Raw genomic sequence first — 23,070 nt, 5'->3', positions numbered from 1 at the left:
AAGGCAAAGGAGAAAAGGAAAGATATACACATTTGAATGCAGAGTTCCAAAGACTAGCAAGGAAAGATAAGAAAACTTTCATCAGTGATCAATGCAAAGAAAGAGATGAAAACAATAGAATGGGAAAGACTAGAGATCTCTTCAAGAAAATCAGAGATACCAATGGAACATTTCATACAAAGATGGGCACAATAAAGGACAGAGATGATATGGATCTAACAGAAGCAGAAGATGTTAAGAAGAGGTGACAGGAATACATAGAAGAACTATACAAAACAGATCTTCATGACTCAGATAATCACAGTGGTGTGTTCACTTGCCTAGAGCCAGACATTCTGGAAGGTGAAGTCAAGTGGGCCTTAGGAAGCATCACTAAGAACAAAGCTAGTGGAAGTGGTGGAATTCCAGTTGAGCTATTTCAAATCCCAAAAGATGATGCTATGAAAGTGCTGCCCTCAATATGCAAGCAAATTTGGAAACCTCAGAATTGGCCACAGGACTGGAAAAGGTCAGTTTTCATTCCAATCCCAAAGAGAGGCAACGCCAAAGAATACTCAAACTGCCACACAATTGCCCTCATCTCACATGCTAGTAAAGTAATGCTCAAAATTCTCTAAGCCATGCTTCAACAGTACATGAATCAAAATCACTGCAGATGGTGACTGCAGCCATGGAATTAAAAGATGCTTGCTCCTTGGAAGAAAAGTTATGACCAACCTAGATAGCATATCAAAAAGCAAAGTTATTACTTTGCCAACAAGGTCCGTCTAGTCAAAGCTATGGTTTTCCCAGTAGTCATGTATGGATGTGAGAGTTGGACTATAAGGAAAGCTGAGTGCAGAAAAATTGATGCTTTTGAACTGTGGTGTTGGGGAAGACTCTTGAGAGTCCCTTGAACTGCATGGAGATCCAACCAGTCCATCCTAAAGGAGATCAGTCCTGAGTGTTTACTGGAAGGACTGATGCTGAAGCTGAAGCTCCAATGCTTTGTGCACCTGATTCGAAGAACTGAGCCACTGGAAAAAATCCTGATGCTGGGAAAGATTGAAGGTGAGAGGAGATGGGGATGACAGCGGATGAGATGGCTGGATGTTGTTACCGACTCAATGGACATGAGTTTGAGTAAACTCCTGGAGTTGGTGATGGAAAGGGAGGCCTAGAATGCTGCAGTCCATGGGGTCGTAAAGAGTCAGACATGACTGTGTGAATGAACTGAACTGAACTGAACTGAACTGAACTTCCTGGTGCTCAGAAGAATCTGCCTACAGTTCAGGAGACCCTTGTTTGATCCCTGCGTCTGGAAGATACCCTAGAGAAGAAAATGGCAACCCACTCCAGTATTCTTTCCTGAAGAATTCCATGAACACAGCAGCCTGGCAGTGTCCAGTCCATGGGGTCCCAAAGAGTCAGACATGACTGAATGACTCTTACTCACTCAAATTTGGACTGGAGCCCAGAATAACATAAGACATTTGACAGTTGCTCAGCAAGTAATTGTTGACTTTCCCAGGTCACATATGATAACTGCTTTCCTAGGAAAGGATCATCCCCTTCCTGTGGAACAGAACCTGGGGTCCTGTGTCTGGGCTGGAGCTGCCAGAGCTCCCAGGATCACTCCCTTCCCTGGGCTGCCCCCTCCCCATGGGCCAGGTCAGCCAGGCCAGAGCCCCCGATGGGGAGGAGCTCCAGCTTCACCATGAATTGTGGAGAACTCATGCACCCACCATTAAGGTTTCCATCCTGGGTGAGTTCTCTTGAGTTCTGCTTGTCTGGAAACCCTGGGGCCTCGCTGTGTAGGTGTGGCTTATGCCAGGTGCCTGGTTGGATGAGTGGCCTCCGGGTTTATTGTTGGATCGTAACCTGGAGCAGCTCTTTCTCTGCTGTCCCTGGTTCTCTAGTTTCTCTTTGGTACCAGATGATAAAGAAGCTTGAAGGCAAGTGGGTCTCAAAGCAGAGCCCATGTGGATTTTCTTGCTGTCCTGGGCTTTCGGCTCCTTAGGTGCGGACGCTAAGCCTCGAATGGATCCCATCCTAATATGAGTCCCGGGTCTTGGCTGTGGCAGTTTATAGGAAAAGCAGACATAGAGGGAGAGGCTACAGAATCTGTGGTTCTTCCTGAGAGGGAATCTGCCCCACTGTGGTGCTGGGAGTGTTGATTTCAAAGTTTTCCAGCCCCGGCAATACTTCCTGCTGGGGATCCAGGAAGGCCAGGCCTGGGGCTGCATAAGGTGCAACTGGTAGAGCCCTGGCCCCTCTTTTAGGAGCTTGGTTGTTGGGTGGTCATGGCGGAGAAGAGGGAGCAGAGGACCTTGAATGTAGGGGCTCCTCTGTGTGGTAGCACTGCTAGGACTGGTAGCAGTAGCAGTACTAGTTACTTAAATTGATTTTATGAAGCAAATTTCCATGTTATGATCTATCTGTACTGATTGTTGGTCTTCATATTTTAGATAATGAATGATCTAAACTCAGCCCAGGATTTTCTAAAACACAAACATGTTTCCTTTGTGACCTCCAGCCCTCTTTCAATTCCCCAGGTGCACAGAATGCCCCGTGGATCATCCATGATCCCAAGCAGTGTGCTTTTTCCTCCCACAGCACAAGCAGGGCCTCCCAGGTACTCCTGGAGGCACCAGTGGGAAAAAGCAGGGTGACGCCAGTCCAGGGTGAGGCTCTTAGGATTCTGAAATATGAAAACCTCTGTCCTATGAGAACTGAGGAGTATCTCTACCACTCGGAGAAACAGGTAGCAGGCTGTGGAGCCCTTGCAGGTCAATGCTAATTAGAATAGAACAGGCAGAGAGTTCCCAGCACCCTGGCCCCTGTGTGCACCTCCACGGGGACCACAGGTGGGAAGGACAGGGATCCACCTGCCTGGGGCCCTCAGGGTAGGGCCCCAGCCTGAAGTCTCTGCCTGGGCCAGAGACACAGAGACCACCTCCCCAGGTCATCAGCGCTTCTCTCTGAGAGGTGAGGTCTCCATTGCTGGTGTATAAGTGGGGTGAACTCAGAGAGCCAGAGTGGGTTCACCCAGTCTCCCCTGAGAGGGGAGGTGTGGCCAGGAGTTATATCCTTTTCCCAGGACCCTTAGATGTGGCCCAGCCTTGTCCGGACACTTGGCCTTTGTCTGAGACTACTTTTACTGATGGTCTCTGGTCCAGGTGGAGGCTGTGGGGAAGCACATGTGTGTGTAAACCTTCACTTTGGAGCTCAACTGATGCGCAGGAAGTAAACAGAATCCTCTGAGTCCCTCTTTGGGCTTTGTGCCTTGACTCAGGCCTGGTTCCCTGAGAGTTGTAGTGGGCTTTTGCCTTTATTTCCCAACCCTTTCTTCCATGTGTCCCTCACTTCCGCTCAACCAAGGAGCCTGAGGAGTGTCTGCTGGTGGCAAAGATACTGTGAGCTGAGAGCTACCACTGAGGACCACACAGCAAGGGAGAGGAGGAGGGGACATTGAGCAAAGTGGACATGGACCTGCAGAGCAGACCTGCTGTGTGCGCCCTGCTGGTTCTTGAGAGCATAGCATTAGCCATTAGGTGTTAGTCATCCACAATGATGACCTTGAGTTATAAATGAGGGTGATGGTTTTCAATCCATTTTCTTTTCTTTTTCTAAGTAATTTTTTAATGTAAAATTTAAAAAAAATTAAAAATTGAAGCATGATTGGCTTACAATGTCATATTAGTTTCTGGTATACATCGTTAGTGATTTAATATTTTATAGAGTACATGGTAAGTTTAGTTACCAACTGTCACCATATAAAGTTATTCCAATATTATTGAGTATATTTCCTATGTTGTATATTATAATCCCATGCTTTATTCAGTTTTTAAAATTTTATATATTTATTTTTGCCCCCGATTCCCTTTTACTTATTTTACAACTTGGTGTTGGTACCTCTTAAGTTCCTTCACCTATTTCACTTGTTCCTTCCACCCCCTCAATCCATTTTCTTTAAGTAGTCAGGGAAGTAGGTGACTCTTTTTTAAAAGATTGCATTTATAATTGTTAAAAATTTTAGCAATATGCTTCTAAGTGAAAGTTTAATTGCAGTCTAGAAAATTTGGCTTTTACACATGACTTTTTCAAGAGTTCTTCCACTATGATCGCCTGTGAGCAACAATGAGTTTTCCAAGCCTATTGTGAAACCAGCCTCTGCCATTAAGAATAGAAGAGTTGTCTTTCCAGCACTTCTAATAATGAAAGTAATGAAAAACCTGGTGGTTTCAGAGCTTGCTGAGCTGTTATAGCTCATTTAGTTGTCCCAGGATTCCTCTGAGGGAGGCAAGGTCAGTATTTTCACAGATAAAGACTTGGAGGCCCAGGAGGGCACATGATGGGCTCAGGGTCATGTGACTTGCAGGTGGCCGACCTGGTTTCTGAAGTGCAGTGTTCTGACTCCTGTTCTGACTCCCGTGTTCTCTGTGTTCTGTCCTCTCCTCCCACAGCCTCCACTGAGGCTCAGAGCCAAGAGGAGCTGTTTTTCTAGCAACAGCTCTGTGCTCCTCTGTCAACTGCTTTCTATAGTTTTTTTTTTTTTTTAACCCCTGTAGATTTTTAAGAACATTTCAAAAATGCAAAAATAGAACAGAATGAAAGGATAACACAATGTGTCACTCCAGAATAGGACTCTCTGGCAGAAAGATTGTTGTGAGTTGATTCAGTTTTTGAGAAATAGACACAGGAGAAACCCTGAAGACAGAGTAGAAGTTACTCTCCTGTGAGGGACATTTACGTTGATAAACGAAACATCGCTTTGTAAAGGTGTCTGCCTCTCTGTACCGGAAAAAGAAGGATGGCTCTAAATCACAGCAGGATCCTGCTGAAGGACAGTCTTCAAGAAGGATGAAAATCTGCATAACCCACCCAACCCTGCTGTAGTTTAAGCTGCTTTTCCTGTTAACCTGTCATAGGTGCCCCATCACCTTTTCTTTTGTCTTTAGCTGGAGATGCATTTAAGGTGGTGGCTTGGGCCATCTCAGGGAGTCAGTCAGCTCTGCTTGATATTTCGCATGTGTATCAGAAATATACATACTAATAAACTTCTGTTTGATTTTCTCTTGTTATTCTGTCATATATTACAGGGATCCTCAGCTAGGAACTCAGAAGGGTAAAGGGAAATAAGCCCCTATGTCACCCTAGTGAATGTCACTCAGTCGTGTCTGACTCTTTCCAACCCCATGGACTATACAGTCCATAGAATTCTCCAGGCTAGAATACTGGAGTGGGTAGCCTTTCTCTTCTCCAGGGGATCTTCCCAATCCAGGGATAGAACCCAGGTCTCCTGCATTGCAGGAAGATTCTTTACCAGCTGAGCCACCAGGGAAGCCCATGTCACCCTAAGTCACCTTCAATAGTTGCCATAATGAGCCATCTTGATATATCTGAAACTCACTCTCACTTCCCAAGATTATTTTAAAGCAGTTCCAAGACATCATATATTTTTTATCCATAATTATTTTAGTATGTATCTTTAAAAGATGTGGAATCTTCCCTTACTGAACATATTTAGCATAAACATTATTGTTATTATGCATAAATATTAAATTTAATATCATCAGTATCTAGCCAGAACTCACAGTTGTCTTTTGCCCCTCTTGCTGTTGGAAACAGTATTAGATAAGGTACATTTGGCTGACATAGGTTATACAGATTGCTTTTCTGTTCCCCCCTACCCTGCATCTCTAGGTTGTTTGTCCTGTAGAGATTCCGACAGCCTGGATTTGGCTGATCGCTTCTCCCCCTGTGTCAGTTAACATGTTCCTCTGACACCTTAGTTGGTGTTTACATCTAGAGGTTTGATATAACTCATTTGGATTTTCTTCACCCCTTTCATCTATGTAGGAGGTAGGGTTGTATACCTCCCTTATGAGGTACATAACATCTTGTGTGTGTGTGTGTGAGATGTTAGGAACTATTCATGATCCTCTCTCAAGGTCCATTAATTCATTAAGGGTTGCAAAATGGGTATGTTCTAAGCTCTTCGATTAACCCTGAACTATAGTATTTATAGGAAGAGTAGGGGAAAATAATGTTTTTCATTTTTTAAAACCTGTTTTCAAAATGATGAGGTGGTTCTCCTCTGGAGCTGGTGAGTTTTTATTGTTGTCTGGTTTGGTTTTGTGAATGTCAGTTTGAGCCCATGGATTTGAGCATTTCTGATCTGCTTCAGCCCATTTCATTTGTTATACTTGTGCCAACTTTTGGCCATCTTTGGACAGTGGGGGTCTATTCAGGTTGGGTCCTAAGTATTTTGCACATACTCTAGAAGTCTTTGTGAGATTTTTTGTTTTGTTTTGTTTTTTGGTTCCTGGTGTGAGAGGATGTTTCTAGCTCATTTTGTACAGCATTTGCTCCAGCCCTGGAATCATCCATTTCTCTAAGCAGCCCTGGCTTCTTTTAGTGTGAAATGATATTCAAAGACTATAGTCTGAATGTTAGAGGTGCTTATTGCTCTTGGTTTTTGTTTCTTGGCTTTTTCGCTAGACAAAGTTAGAATATATTTTTTAAGGTAAAGAAATATATATATATATGGGTGTTTCCAGTCCAAGTCAGATGCAGGAAGTTTTTACTTCATCTTATTGTGCTTACATCTGTATCTCTTTCCTCCCATCATCTATTCTTTGTTCCATGTCTAAGCCCAAGTCTCAATGATATCAACATAATTATTCATTTGTTTTACCTTATAATGTGACTTCTGAAAGCAATTTAAGATTTTTTTTTTGCACTTCGTACTGTCTTCAGGTCGGTGTATCACACAGAGAATATATTTTCAAATTATTTTGTTTAAAACTACTTTTTAAAAAAAAGTATTTATTTTTTATTGAAGGATGATTGCTTTACAGAATTTTGCTGTTTTCTGTCATACCTCAACATGAATCAGCCATAGGTATACATATATCCCCTCTCTTTTGAACCTCCCTCCCATTTCCTTCCCTATCCCACCCCTCTAGGTTGATACAGAGCCCCTGTTTGAATTTCCTGAGCCAAACAGCAAATTCCTCATTGGCTACCTATTTTACATATGGTTATGTGAGTTTCCATGTTACTCTTTCCATACATCTCACCCTCTCCACAGAAGTACCTAAATATATACCCATCTCCTTGGTTAGAGCCATACCAAAAAGAACTATTGGGCATATATTTAGGTACTTTGGTTTAATTTTACTCTGAAGTTTTAGGAATTGCTTTTTAATAATTATTAAATTATTTATTAAATAATTTATTAAAATTTACTAAATTTATTCATTAAATATTTAAAATGAATTTTATTATTTATTAAATTTATTTATAATAATAAATACTATAATTTATTATAAATATTATAAATTATAAAATAATTTAAATATTTATTTAAATATTATAATAATATTTAGTTATTAAATAAAATTAATTAAATTTATTTAATTAAACTAAACAATAATTTAAATATTAAATATTTATAAATAAATTATAAATAGATAAAATATTATAAATATTATAATAAATTTATAATCAAGAAAGGGCTGTTTTTAAAGAAGCCTGATGGGGGGATCGGGATGGGGAATACTTGTAAATCCATGGCTGATTCATGTCAATGTATGACAAAAACCACTACAATATTGTAAAGTAATTAGCCTCCAACTAATAAAAAAAATTAAAAAAAATAAAGAAGGCTGATATCCTTGTTAGCTCTATTCCAATTCTCCTTCTCCTTTTAGAGATAATTTTTCAGGCTAATTTTAATTCATCTTTTATTCATATTTTTAAAATGCCTTTACTGAACATTTTGTTTTTCTTACTGTGCAAAATGAAATATTTTAATTTCATCACTATAATCTTTGGACTTGAGTTTAGAAGGACTTTTCTAGAAGCATGAAAAGTGCCATGGGACTCTGGTTAAAACTCTTTTGTGACCCTCGTAACTCCTTCAGGGCAGGTCCATAGCCGTTCCAGGCTTGGATGCTGTGATAGTGCAAGAGTGGAGCTTAGCAGATGCTTACATGGGGTTAGTCTCTACATCCAGAATCTACAGGGAGAGGACTCTTCAGGCTCCATGCTAATCAGTTGACTCTAAGCCAGTTTCTAGAGACTGGGCCTCGGGCATCAGAGTGCACTTATCCCTTCCCAGGTGATGCTAAGGTGCAGTCAGGATGAAGATCACTGTGTAAAAGATGAGCAAAGGCTAGGATATCTAGATTCCTGATGGCTATGATTTCCCCAGATTCGCCTCTTTTCCTCCTTATCTCTGGATTTTTCTCAACTCTACATTTTGTCACCTTTCCCCCAGTTCTAAAGATTAACTGCCTATTCATTTTTTCCTACAAGCTCACTCTTTTCTGCTTGAATGTTTTACTGAACCCTTTTTCTTTGATAGCTTGTTTCTATTTTTGTTTTGTTTGTGTTTTTTTTCTGTGAATTAGATATGGGGAAGTTGGGTAAGAAATGTTTCAAGTACATTAACATGGAGGAGGAATTCTACCCACTGTGGAAGTTCTAGCATCTAACCTAGCCATGTAAGAAGTTACCCTGAGAAGCAAGAGGTGGAACCCAATGTCAGGTGCTTTCAGAAGGCTGAACACTCAGACTCTCTGAGAACCTTGATTAATGGACATTGTAGTATTAAATTAGGCTCTTTTAAAGATCCTTTATGATTTCAGAGTTGTGAAGAATTCTTGTGAAAGAGGAAGGACTATACTCAGTTTGTTTGTGGAAAGAATAATCGTGGGGTGGTCATAGATTGATGTCAAAGAGGAAGGGCTTAAGGGGGCAGTGTTTGACCTTATTCCTGCCAATCAAGAAAATTCCAGTTTGGTTAGCTTCGTGGTTGATAATGAAAATTTTCCCAGTTGTTTTATTTCTTATTAGTTGAAGGTGAGAATCAGGAATGTACAGATGAGAGAATTCCTTGGTGGTGTCTGCCCACACCAGTGTACACGTGGTAGGAGCAGCTCCCGGAATGGCTGCCACCAGTGTCTGTGTCCCCAGGGTGAGTCAGAGCCACTCCTTGCCTCTCTGAGAGACTCTCCAAGGCAAGCAGAGTGTTCTGTTTCATTTGGAGTTAATACTTGTAACAGAGCATTGAGCATATGCAGGAGCTAATCTTCTGGTAGCTGGAAAATCTTTTGCCTGGTTTGCCTCAGCCAGTTTTACCAAATGTCAGAAATGGAAACACAGATTACGAATACTGCTGCCAGCTCTCCTGTTAAATGACTCTTCATCTCTAACCTTCCCTTGTGTGTGGAGGGGATGGATTTACTTAGTCTACCTTTGATGGCCTCAGTCACTTCTGTCCTGTGTGTTCTGGAAGCTTTGAAGAATCATATTTAACATGTGTATTCTTATTCTCTATATATACTTTGGGGTTTTGTTTTCACAGTTTTTTGCTATTCACTATTTTGTTTTCTATCTTTTTAAGAAAAATTACTGGAAAATTGTTCTTGCTGGTATTTTTCATATAGAATATAATATCAATTTTATATTTTCAATAGTTGAAACTTATGCAAGAATGGAAATTCCTTGTACATTGTACTTTTCATCACTTCTCTGAACTGCCATGACTCCTCCTTGCTGGAGGCAAAGTTGTGCATGTGTGCTCAGTCAGTCAGTTGTGTCTGATTCTTTGTGACCCCACGGACTGTAGCCCACCAGGTTCCTCTGTCCATAGGGTTATCCTGGCAAGAATACTGGAGTGGATTGCCACTTCATCCTTCAGAGGATCTCCCCAACTCTGGGATCAAACCTCTATCTCCTGTGTCTTGTGTATTGAGATGGATTCCTTTCCATTGGTCCATCGGAGGAAGTATCAAAATAATGCTTAAGAATAGCAAATGACTCTCCCCTCAAATTACATCAGATTAAAGTATCAGTTCATGTTTGAAAACCTTCATCTTTTTGAAAATTTCTGTCCCAAATAAAGAATAATCATTATCAACGAAAAGAAAAAAAAATTACCGATGAGTGGCAGATACGGGCCATTAACTGGTATTAATACCTTATTGAGGCTTTTGTTCAACTGTTGTTGTTGTTTTTAATATTCATTTGTTTAGCTGTGCTAGGTCTTAGTTGCAGCATGTGGGATATAATGCCCTGACCAGGGACTGGACCCAGGTCCCCTATACTGGGAGTGTGGAGGTGTGGAGTCTTAGGCACTGGGCCACCAGGGAAGTCCCTCAACTGGATTATCAAATACTGTTTATCAGTGAAAAAATCCACATATGTTTAGGCAGTAGTGACCTGCCTTTATTTATACTCTTTTTTGCTGGATTTGTTACATTTATTCATATTCTCTTTGGTGAATGACATTACTCTTATTTCTTCTGTAGTTACAAGGACGTTAGGCTCATACGGAGAGCTGAGTAACAGGAAACAGTTATTTCCAAAGAGAATCACAAGTTTCGGGAAAGTTTGGGATGGCAGATATTACTGCTGGGCTTCTGGTGGTTTGTGGCTGCAGCGCTGGACTGCCCTTGGCGGCACCTGGGCTGGGACTGCCCATGTGCACAGTTTGATAGTCTTGCTTCTCTGTGTGAGCCTCAACATTTCCATCTCAGTAAACTCTATAAACAGTGTGCTTGGCAATCCCTTGTATGAGGGTCTCTTCCAAGAGCTCTCTATGCCTCTTGGGATGGATGACAGGACATGGTGGAAATGTATGATAAGTAATCATTTTACTCAGGTCTGATCATCTTACTTATACTTCAACTAAATAGTGTTCCCTTTATCCTCTATAGTAGATGAAAATTTCCATGACTTCATGGAAGGAGAAGCAGTTGGTGCAGCCTGAGAATGTGTGTGTGTGTACATGTGTATAGATCAAGACAGAAATGTTGAGGTTTAATGAGACACCCATATGAGGGACTCAGCCATCTGTTGGTAAATATCCTGATCAGACACTAGCTGGCTGAGCAGAAAATGCTTAATTATTTTGGTGTTTGGTGTTATGGATTCTCCTTCCCTTCCTCTTGTGTGTGGGTTCCTCAGGTTCAGACAGATAGAAGAAAGCTATCAAAGCAAACCTGTCAGATGCTTCCCCTGTCTGTTAGTAAGGCAGGATTGCCAAAAAGGAAAAGCCCTGTTCCTGAAAGATTTCCAAAATTTTGGCATTTTGTCTTTTGAGAAGTCTGTGGAGGAAATGGCATTGAGGGCCAAGGTGTTTACTTTTGGTGACTTGGATTCTTTGAGTGTTTGGTTTTCCTTGACGGTGGAGAAGGAAGGGGACCTTTCTGGGGAGAAGTGGACCTTCAAGGAGTGACCAGAGAGAGGAAGTAGGCTGTGGGGTGAAGTGGCTGTTTGGCAGGATGGGTAAGTGTTGCTGTTTTTTTGCTTTTTCTTTGAGAAAGAAACTTGCTTTCCCTAAATCTTACTCAGGGTGGAAGCCTCAGTGCACCCTGAGTCAATTGGTTTAGCCTTAGGGAAGAGATGACTCAGAACATTTCTTCCAAACAACTAGCTGCAGTGGATGGTGGATGGAGAACCACAGAAGACATAATTTTTTCGCTTGACCTCCACCATGTTTAATTCTTTACTCCAAGGAACATTCTGACTTCTAGAGGATAGAGGCATAGTGAGGCAGTGCTCTTGGGAGCTGAGAGCCTGCAGAGCTGCCAAGCCTGGTTTCTTTGTGGTACTCCAACTGAAGCTGGTTTCCATTCCCTTGACCTACAGATATGTGGAGTTTGGGGTGGAAAAGAGTGGATGTGTTTGTGCCAGTGTCTCAGTTTGTAAAGATTCATGAAGAAGGTGATAAAAGCATGTCTCTCATATGTGAACCAGGTTGACTTCCTATTGGGCTGGGGCATTGAGAGTACAGCAGACATGGGTAGACTGCCAGCAGGCTTGTTCATATGGAAGCAGATTTCTTACTCTTCTTCTGTCTCCTATTTCATCTTAAGGTTCAGTTGGTATTGAGCCTGGTTGTCATATTTACTGAGCATCCACAGTGAACTAAGCATGATGCACTAAGACTTTACTATCTTTGAATGTAAAATTTTGCCTTAAGGTTAAACTCTTGCTTGCTTGTCTTATAGGGCATAGTGAATCTGCATATTTTTCTTTTAAATTAGCCATGAATGTAGCATTCTGTCAAAATGTATTTTTAGCAGGTAAGATCATGGCATCCGGTCCCATCACTTCATGGCAAATAGATGGGGAAACAGTGGAAACAGTGGCTGAATTTATTTTTCTGGGCTCCAAAATCACTACAGATGGTGATTGCAGCCATGAAATTAAAAGATGTTTACTCCTTCGAAGGAAAGTTATGACCAACCTAGACAGCATATTAAAAAGCAGAGACTTTGCTTTGCCAACAAATGTCTGTCTAGTCAAGGCTATGGTTTTTCCAGTGGTCATGTATGGATGTGAGTGTTGGACTATAATGAAAGCTGAGCGCAGAAGAATTGATGCTTTTTTTGAACTGTGGTGTTGGAGAAGACTCTTGTGAGTCCCTTGGACTTCAAGGAGATCCCAGTCCATCCTAAAGGAGATCAGTCCTGGGTATTCATTGGATGGAGGAGGAAATGGCAACCTACTCCAGTATTCGTGCCTAGAGAATCCCCTGAACAGAGGAGCCTGGCGAGCTGCTGTCTCTGGAGTTGCACAGAGTCAGACACGACTGAAGTGACTTAGCATGCATGCATGCATTGGAGAAGGAAATGGCAACCCACTCTAGTGTTCTTGCCTGGAGAATCCCACGGACAGAGGAGCCTGCTATCTATGGGGTCACCCATAGTTGGACACGACTGAAGCAACTTAGCAGCAGCAGCAGCAGCAGTTCATTGGAAGGACTGATGTTGAAGCTGAAACTCCAATACTTTGGCCACCTGATGCGAAGAGCTGACTCACTGGAAAAGACCCTGATGCTGGGAAAGATTGAGGGCAGGAGGAGAAGGGGACAACAGAGGATGAGATGGTTGGATGGCATCACCGACGCAATGGACATGGGTTTGGGTGGACTCCGGGAGTTGGTGATGGACAGGGAGGCCTGGCGTGCTGCGGTTCATGGGGTCACAAAGAGTCGGACACGACTGAGTGACTGAACTGAACTGAACTAAATGCTAAAAGTAAATTTTGTATTAAGAAAAACTGACATTTCTAATTAAGACTTTTTTCTTTTCTTTTAGGAATGCACCAGAGTAGTTCAACCCATATTTTTGGGGAAAATGATTAGTTATGTTGAAAACTACGATCCCAATGATTCTGCCCCTTTGCGTGAAGCCTATGGCTATGCAGCAGCGCTGAGCGCCTGCGTGCTCGTGTGGGCTGTTCTGCACCACTTGTACTTCTATCACATTCAGCGTGTGGGGATGAGGCTGAGAGTAGCCGTGTGCCACATGATCTACCGCAAGGTGAGTGTCACTGGGTACCACAGTGTGTACCTCCCCTGAGGCATCAGGAACATTTGGAGAAAGTTCTCTGTAAACTGAAAATTTCATAACTGGGATTGTTTACACCTTCCCAAAGAAGCTTGCTATTTGCATCAAGTCAAGTTTGTTGTTTAAGCAAACTTGGCCAATAAATAATGAAAAGTTTTATTTGAGATCAAGTGAGGGCTGCCCTTGATAACTTTAAGCCATAGGCTGTTGCATAATACCCACTAAATTTGTAGTATTGAATTAATATTAAACTCTATTTTAAAAATATTAAATTAATATTTAAAAAGAAGTATCAACATATTAAGTTGATTTTCAATGTCTTCATGCCAAAATCCCATAGTGCTATTTATGGAAATTTTTTGTTGTTGCTCATTAAAATCTTAATTTACATCAAATATATATTTAAAAGTGAACTTCAGAGATTGGATCTATAAAACTATATCTAGAAGCAGAGAATGTATTTGAGAAAACGAATCATTATAATTTTAAAAGATCCATCTCATTATATTCAATGTAATTATGTTAATTAGAGAAAAATATAAAGAGAATTCATGTCAAGTGTAGACTTACTCACTATATTCTATAGATGTGATTGTTGTTAATGGTATATTAAAGAAGATAGGGTATTTGAGAAAAAACTTGAAATTTTACACTGTTTCATTCATTCTAGAGACAATTTATTGCTCATTTAAACTATTTTAATAGAATATTTCCTTTTATCTTTAGTATGCATCATAGTACTTTTAATAAGACTGATTTAATGTGTTCAGTGATTTTATATTGAGGAATGCCATGAAATTATTCCATAGTTTACCTTGGTCTAAACTAGTATAAAAGGAATAAGGATTTCACATATCTTTACAAAGGTATTGCCACAGATACGTCAGTGTCAAGAGTGAAGTGCTCTGTGTAAACTTTGTCCTGGATACCTCTTTGCCTTAGACTGTTTGCTTTAAAAAAAAAAAAAAAAAAAAATCCTTATTTGACTGTATTGTAGCTTTGAAAATTTCCAAGAGTGAATCTTAAGTATTCTCACCACACATTTAAAATAGGATCACTATATAATGTAGTGGATACTTTAAGTGGATTTACTATGGTAATCATTTCCCAATGTGTATTTATATCAAAATATCCTGTGGTAACATATATATATATAAATATATATAAATTTTTTTTAATAAAGCCCTCATTGAAAGATAAAACCAAACAGCTTAAATTGAAAATATTGCTTCTTTTACCTAGTTGTTACTTATCTAGAGTTTCTATTTCTTCAGAATACTTCTGTCAGCAGAAAGTGAGATGTCATCTTATCTTTCCTTGAGCAGAGTCTTGTACATCTCGGGACTGTGTGAACCTGGGAGTCTGACATCTCACTGTTGTGCTTGACAACAGCATCTGAGCTGGTTTCCTTCTGGGGGATGTGGAAATTGCAGCAGTGCCCCACTCTCTAGTCTGGGTCTTCATTGTCATTTATCATCATCTTTGTTACTCTGTTGCATCGTTAACCATTTAGAAGATGGATACTCAAATGTCCCCACAAATTGGCTAAATGTTTGTCTTTTTAGATCATGCTAATCTCACATGAGTGATAGTCACTCACTCGTATCCGACTCTTGGCAACCCCATGAACTCTAGCCTGCCAGTGAGAGGGTAACAGGCAGGAAGGCCAGGGGTCTCCAAACGGAGGAAAGAGGCTGCAAGTGCCAGACATTTTTATCTCTTTTAAGCGGCAGGAGGAAACAAACCAGCGATATTTTTTCTTCTCTATAAAAATTTAAAAGGAGGTTTCTCTTAAAATGCTGTGTTGCCATGACACCTGGTTTCACCTGAAGCTAACTACTCTCAAACCTTGAGTTAACCAATACATTTCTTTTTCTTATGGAAATGTTGTCTTAAACTATGACTCTATCTTCAAGTTGGTTCCGCCAAATGGCCCAACCTACTACTCAGGTATTGTTCCCCTAATCTATGTAAACGAAACTATTTGTTGGTAATCCGCCCTTCTATGAGATTCAAGTCAATCGTTTTATGGCCAGGGATGAATTATCTGGTGCCATTCTAAATTTTATGACATTCCTTTCTTTTCATTAACAGATTGTGAGTGACTATATAACAATAATGTATCCTGCCTGAGGACAGTCTTTGGATCAAACCCTCTGGCTAATTCTGTTATCTTAAAACATAAATTATGGGAGTAGGTCTGGTCTTTACAAGGATGTATCCTGCCTGAGGACAATCTTTGGATTAAACCTTCTGGCCAACTCTGTTATCTTAAAATGTAAATTATGGGAGTAGGTCTGGTGAGGTCTTTACAACCTCCGGACATTCTTTGGATTCATTGGAGAGTATATAACTCCATTGCTAGTACTAGCAAAGGGGTACTCTTTTGCCCCTTTCTGATGCCTATGTCAGAAGCTTTCTCTATCTCCTTTATACTTTAATAAAACTTTATTACACAAAAGCTCTGAGTGATCCAGCCTCGTCTCTGGCCCCGGATTGAATTCGTCTCCTCCGGAGGCCAAGAATCCCGCGTCTTATCGTTCAGCAACAACCTTTCACCAGGCTCCTCATTCCATGGACTTCTCCAGGCAAGAATACTAGAGTGGGTTGCCATTTCCTTCTCCATAACTCTCATAACAATTTTGAAATTTTACCAGTACTGCATTGCGAAAACCTTAAGTTAGATATGAGGTGATGGTTTAGTCAAAGATCACTCCTTGCAGCACAGGTGAGCCATTGTCCACCTGTTTTTCTTCCTCTTCCCTCTAACACTTTGAAATCTTTCCTTTTGGAAATGTGATCTGACCTGGCACCTTGGCTTATGTGAATGTAAACATCTCCTAAGATACTCATTTGCTGGCTTAATTATGCCTAAAATATGGTTCCTATATGAAGTCAGAAATTACAGAGATTATACTATAGACATAACCTGAAATTGCAGAAACCTGGGAAAGACAAATTTCCTTGTGCACAGCCTTGCATCGAGAGTCCTGTTGTTGTAGAAACAATACACTTTTCAGGTTATAGGTGGGTTGATTCCTAAGGGCCCAAAAGCTGGTGCTACAGAGCACTCTGAAAGCATTTGTGGTTCATCCTATGGGCCCCACCTCCTGATCCCTGGTCCTGGAAAGAAATCAGGTTGAGTGTTAAAAATCAGGTGGCTGCTAAGCTCATAGCTATGGTTTGTCCTCACCATGGATTCCAGGTTTGGGCATGGCTTCAGGAGATCTCTAAGGCTGCACAGCTGCAGCTCCTAAAATGGCCCATTCAGCATTTTTGTGCTCTTTGCAGCTGAATTTTGCATGATCATTAGGGAGGTATCATATATAAAAATGACTTTCCATTTTCTTAATATATTGCCACAGATTTGGTAAAGTTACTTTTGACTTTTGATCACTGATCTTTTTTTCACTCTGGTAAAATATACACAGCATAAAGTTTACCATTTTCATTCCTTTTAAGTGCAGCATTTAGTGACATTAGGTATATTCAAATTGTTGTGTGGCCATCACCATTATTCATCTACAGAACTTTTTCTTTTTGCCAAACTGAACCTCTGCACACATTAAACATAGACTTCCCAACCCCTGTCCCCTCACCCAGTACCATTCTACTTCTTCTCTCTGTGAATTTGACTATTTTAGCACCTCATGTAAGTAGAATCATACAGTGTTTGTTATTTTGTCTTCAAGGTTCATGATGTCTTGAAGGTTCATCCTTGAAGGTTCTTCAAGGTTCATCCATGGTGTGGCAGGTGTCAGAATTTAATTCCTTTTTAAGGCTGAATAATATTCCATTATAGGTCTATACAACATTCTGTATATTTGCTTATCTGTCAATGGACAGTTGTTTCCACCTTTTAGCTATTGTGAACATCGCTGCCATGAATATGAGCATACAAATTATCTGTTCAAGTTTGTGTTTTTAGTTTTTTTGAGTATATCCTTAGTAGTATAATTGCTGTATTATATTCTAATTTCATGTTTAATTTTTGAGGAATGTCCATATTCTCTTCAATTGTGGTTATTTCATTTTACATTGTCACTTGATCACTGATTTTCTTCTTTAACTTGAGGAGTAAACAGAACATTTTTTATAAACTATGACATTTTGTTTGGACCAGTGGCTCCAGTTGGTGGTCTGTTGTGGCAGCTCCTGGTACTCTTCAGGTTCCTAAGATCTCTAGGGCATTTTTCTTACTAAATAAAGGGATTGTGCAACACAGGTTGTGTTTTTTGTAGTCAGCAGACTGGCGTTACGAACACAGCTTCCTCATAGGAACAGTGTTTTGGACATTATACTTGCTCATTTCAGAATGAACAAACTAAGCCCAAAGTGTTTAAATATTGTCACCCACAGAATGAATGTTTATAGTTTTATAGTTTATAGTTTATAAACTATAGTTTATAGTTTATCGTCCAGGTTTATAGTTCAAGTCTCTGAATTTCTTTCCTTAAGGCAGGCTCTCCACTCTCATCTAATTTGGTTCAAAATTACTTAGTTGTCTCTTAAGTTTGAACCTACACCCTTTACTCTTTGGACAGGCCCAAGTTTATTGAAATGGGGTGGGGGGTGGGGAGGTGGGGATTTTGCTTCTACCTCCTGCTCCTCCCTTTGGCATCATTGAAGTAGGGCTGCCGCCACACTGAGGAGTTAAAGTCTGAACAAGGGTCCCTAGAGCCCTGCTGTCAGGGGTCATCCTGCTCGTGCTGACACCACTCAAGACCCCAGGAACACATACTGCATTGTGTTATGTTCTAAGATGACCTAGGCATTCAGTTCTCTGTCTCCCTTTCTTATTTCAGACACTTTGCCTTAGTAGCTCGGCCATGGGGAAGACCACCACAGGCCAGATCGTTAACCTGCTGTCCAACGATGTGAACAGGTTTGACCAGGTAAGCTGCCTCTGAGGGATCCTCTTCCATTTCCTGTTCTTCTCACTGGGTTCAGTTTATTGGGATGCCAGGTGCCAGGGTTTGGTGTTGGCCAGGATTCCATTGAGGATGTAAGACAAAGGTTCTGTTTATCCAACTTTCATTTCTTTGTGTGCAATTTAGATGCAATTATATGTATTGTTCAGTAAGTGACAGTTTTGTTTTTCTGATAATAAATAGGCAGCATTGTTCTTGCTTGGCTTGATTAGTATTTCTAGGGGGTCTCCCTGGAGTGGCCCTTCTTGGCACATGGTACTGGTGTTGCTGCCTGAACTGTCTTCCTCCTCCTGTGGATGATGAAGTCCTGGTGGTCAGGGATTCCTGTTCAGTGCCTGCTTCACAGGAAGCCTGGGAGGAATATGCCAAGTGTGTGGTCCCCAGCCAGACACAACCTATCCTCTGTTGTCTCCCCAGTCTTTTTTCCACTGACCCTAGGCATAGATCACATGACCCAGGATGTTGTAGCTGTTGGTCAGATCTGTGTTTCACTAGACACTTCTCAAGTATTTATTCATCAAACATGAAGTAAGGCCCCTGCTCAGTTTCAGGGATGAATAAAGCTTAGTTCCTGCCCTATCGAAGCCACAGCCTACCAGGGAGGTAAGTATACAAGTATCTCCTGGAGAGAGTGGTAGGTACTATAATGTAGGGTTTCCTGGAGTGCTGGGGAGCCCCAGGGTAATGAGGGATAAATTCTGCGACAAGAAGCATTTGAGGAAGTCCTGAGCTCATCTGTAGTGTAGACAAAATCAACATCTTCCTTCAGTCCTGATGGTAGAGTCCTCCCCAACCATCCCTGAGTCTGACCCTATGCTGTCCCGGAACAGCGTCATCTGGGGTGGACACTGGTTTGCTGCTTCAACAGGTTTAAAACCTGCTGAGATAATTTCTGTTTAAATTCCTGGCTATTCCTTCAGAGCAGAGTGTTTCTACTCTGTGTCCTTGCAGTTTTGTTTTTATACCATCCCAAGAAGGCTTTGTCTTTCTCTCTTAAGGTAACGATATTCTTGCACTATCTGTGGGTTGGACCACTGCAGGCTATTGCAGTGACCGCCCTGCTCTGGATGGAAATAGGAATATCGTGTCTTGCTGGGATGGCGGTTCTCGTTATTCTTCTGCTTTTGCAAAGCTGTTTCGGGAAGTTGTTTTCATCACTCCGGTAAGAGAAACACTTCTTTTAAAAATTGATAATATGTAGTTGGTAACATCCACAGTCTGCTTGATGCTTTGTTGAAAAACAAGACAAATGCCTTCTCTGGTTTCTTCTTTGTGTGGGTTGTAGACCCTTCAGGCTTAGCCATTGGAGGCTCCAGCCTTATGCTGAAGGCCTATCTTGAAACAGGAGCAGTGAAGGCATTCTCTGGCTCCTTTTGGCACTGTATATGAATAAGTAGAGTGTCCTTCAGCAGAATTTACCCATGTCCAAGTTATTTAAATATTGGTAAATAGTAATAATCTTGTAGGCTCATTTCTCACCACATATATTTTTGTTATGCGTGTGCTGGAGCCTTTTCAGGTGTTATGTTCATGTTTCCATTAAGTTATAAGCACCCCAAGGGCCAGGCTGAGCTTCCTTATGTCTTTATGAAGCCCTACATTCATAGAAGCACATGTGGTAGAAAAGTGGCTGGTGGTGAAGAGCCCTCTGGTGCTGAGTTAGACCTGAAGCAGGTCCCAGCGGGTTGGAGGTGGGTGGTTGTCAGGTGATGGGGATGTTGTTCTGTTTGAAGCTCACTGAGCTCTTGTGTGTGTTGTGTGTGTGCAGGTCTGTGCTTGGTGTCTTTCTCTACTTGGAATTCCCTTTCCTGTCTTTGCTGTGGAGATGCTCCCTGTCCTTCGAGGCCCTGTTCCAGTGCTACCAGGTCTCTGAAGTGCTTCTTGTTCTCCTTTCCTGTTGGAATTAACAGCGTCATCTTTTCTGCTCCACAGAACTTCACTCCTATTTTATTACAGCACAGCCACTGTCTTCGGTGCTGTGTAGATTCGGGTGCCTTCCTGCCTTCCCTACCTGTCTGTGACCTGCTTGAGCAAACAGTTTGTATCTGACTCATTTTAGGTCTTCCTTAGCTGATGCTGCAAGTTCTCCAAGTTACTTCTTAAAATGCGCTGAATGGTTGGTTGACTTCCTAATTGAAACCATTTTCTCAGTTTGTACTTTGAGTAGGACCTACTTCTAAGTGTAAAAGGACTGTAGAGAATAATTTGATTCCTAGTTACTCCCCCTGTGCCCACTTCTGCTGCTGGTGCTGAGGAAAGTTGGGCTGTGGTCACTTCGGTTCATCTCTCACGTCTGTCCCCTTAGGAGTAAGACTGCTGCTCTCACAGATGACAGGATCAGGACCATGAGTGAAGTCATAACTGGCATCAGAGCAATAAAAATGAATGCTTGGGAAAAGTCATTTATAGACCTTATGACCAGATTGAGAAAGTAAGTTTACATGTATATATATGTGTGTGTGTGTATGTGTGTGTGTATGACTCCATATTTTCATGCTTTATTTACCATTCTACTGAATGCTTTAGATGTCTTACCAAATAAGTATTTAAGTTCACTTTCACATTAACGTGAACTTAAATACTTACTATTCACTGCATCCCCCACATGTTGCAGGAGGGTTAAGTAGAGTAGTGGAGATGTCATTTAACCTGCTTTTCCATTTACCTTCTTCTCAAAGGAAAAAAGGGTTTCCCTGGTGGCTCAGCTAGTAAATAATTCACCTTCAATGTGGGAGACCTGGGTTCAATCCCTGGCTTGGGAAGATCCCATGGAGAAGGGAACAGATACCCTCTCCAGTATTCTGACCTGGAGAATCCATGGACTGTATAGTCCATGGGGTTGCAAAGAGTTGGACATGACTGAGCAACTTTCACAAAGGAAAAGATATATATGCTTCTTACTTATATAGAAATGAAATTCTAAACACTTCTTAATACCTTAAATCTCAATAAGCAATGCTTTTAAAATAGCATTTGAAACTATGACATTCAAACTAAAATTGTAACTTATGTTGATGGGGCACATATGGGGGGCGGATTATAGAAATTGGGTGTACCTGTGTTGAGCCAAACTGTATGAATCACTATTCTTCATTGTCATCATGCTTAGTCACTCAGTCATGTCCCACTCTTTGCAACCCCATGAACTATATGTAGCCTGCCAAGCTCCTCTGTCAATGGGCTTTCTCAGGCAAGAATACTGGAGTGGGTTGCCAGTTCCTCCTCCAAGGGATGTTCCTAACCCAGAAATTGAAACCATGTCTCCTGCATTGCAGGTGAATTCTTTACCACCAGGAAAGTTTATGAGTCACTATTATTCATTTCAAACGAAGCTACGAAAATACTGTTCCTTTTGTTTTGCTTCATGTTTGTAGGATGTTTCTCCATCTTTCATTTAAATATCTGATGAGCATTTCTCTGACCCCACCTTGTTACCTCTGACTTTGCACCTTTGTGGGGCAACTCACATGGGGCACTGAATCCATGCCTTGTATGTTGATACTTCTTATAAAACTTAAGTCCTACTTTCTTTTCCAGGAAGGAAATTTCCAAGATTCTGAGAACTTCCTACCTTAGGGGCATGAATTTGGCATCACTTTTCACTGTGAGCAAAATCATGATTTTTGTCACCTTCATCAGCAATGAGCTCCTTGACAGCCTGATCACAGGCAGCCAAGTGTTCATGGTGGTGATGCTGTTTGAAGCTCTGCGATTTTCTAGTACCTTCTACTTCCCCATGGCCGTCGAGAAGGTGTCAGAGGCCATCGTCAGCATCCAAAGAATCAAGGTTTAGTGAAAAATAACTTTTAAATGTTATAGACAGATTTTACCTAAAATGCCTCCTTTTATGTGGTGTCACTGTGTGCCAGTTAGGTGAGATTTAACTCTTTCAGTGCCAAGCTGGCAGTCTTTCCAAAATGTCTGTATTTTTTAGATAAAGTGCATTAAAAGTATCAGAAGATCCATGCTTGTTTAGAGCTGGTAGTATAAATAGCAGCAACACATGCTCTTGACCTGCAATGATGGCTGTGGGATGATTGAAATGTCTAAAAGCAGGAGAAGTGAACAGATGCATCTGCTCTGCTGACTGGAATGACCAGGCAGTGACTGTGCACATTCCTGGAGTGACGAGGATTCCTCTCTGGGCCAGGAGGGGAGGAACTTGCTGAGAAGTCCTGTTCTCTGGGCAGGAAGAGTGGCCTCAGATTCACTTAGTTCGCTGTGTTTAAAAATGGATTCTTTCCTCCACAGATGTTTTCTCATTGATTTCTGATCTCTGCTTTTTTGTTCTTATTTTACTTAGTGTGTAAGCCTGTCTCTAGCTGCCCTCTTCCTTTCAAACGTGTGATTCCCACCATACCTATTGTCTCCTTTTTTAAACTAACTGTCCCTAAATAGTCAGGGGTAAATAATTTTTATCACGAAGACAAGGGCCTGACACACAGTAGGTGTTCAAGTATTTCTGTTTAAAATGAAGATTAAATTGACTCTGTGAAAATGAATGATTTATTATGACCTCATAAGCCCAAGAAGGCTCTCCATTTTTCTCTAATTGAGGAAGGGGTACCCATGGTCTTGGCACTGGATTACTCCAGTAGGATTGCAAAAGATCTTAAGTTCAAAGCACTAAACGTCTTCAGTGAGTTTTACATCCAATCAGATGTGTCTCTGAGGTGATATTGTTCACAAAGCAGCTTTAGGCTTTGCATTACCAGCCACTGAGAAATCAGTCTCTTTGGCTGCCTTTCTGGCCTTGATACTTTCCTACTGGAGAAAAATCCAGTTAGCAT

The 23,070-nt window shown here is 41.1% G+C and overlaps 1 protein-coding gene across 3 annotated transcripts in view; it reads left to right on the top strand.

The window, feature by feature from the left end:
- Positions 1–23,070, top strand: part of LOC133049412 (ATP-binding cassette sub-family C member 4-like) — a 193,316-nt gene that overhangs the window by 8,941 nt on the left and 161,305 nt on the right. For all 3 annotated transcript variants that reach the window (XM_061133403.1, XM_061133401.1, XM_061133402.1), the window contains exons 4-8: positions 13,098–13,322; positions 18,155–18,244; positions 19,279–19,442; positions 20,586–20,711; positions 21,818–22,067. In XM_061133403.1, coding sequence (XP_060989386.1) covers positions 13,098–13,322; positions 18,155–18,244; positions 19,279–19,442; positions 20,586–20,711; positions 21,818–22,067 — 855 coding nt within the window. The remainder of the gene's footprint in view (positions 1–13,097; positions 13,323–18,154; positions 18,245–19,278; positions 19,443–20,585; positions 20,712–21,817; positions 22,068–23,070) is intronic.

This window comes from Dama dama, chromosome 30 (genome assembly GCF_033118175.1).
Source record: "Dama dama isolate Ldn47 chromosome 30, ASM3311817v1, whole genome shotgun sequence".
Lineage (NCBI taxonomy): Eukaryota > Metazoa > Chordata > Mammalia > Artiodactyla > Cervidae > Dama > Dama dama.
This window is presented reverse-complemented; position numbering and strand designations above follow the sequence as displayed.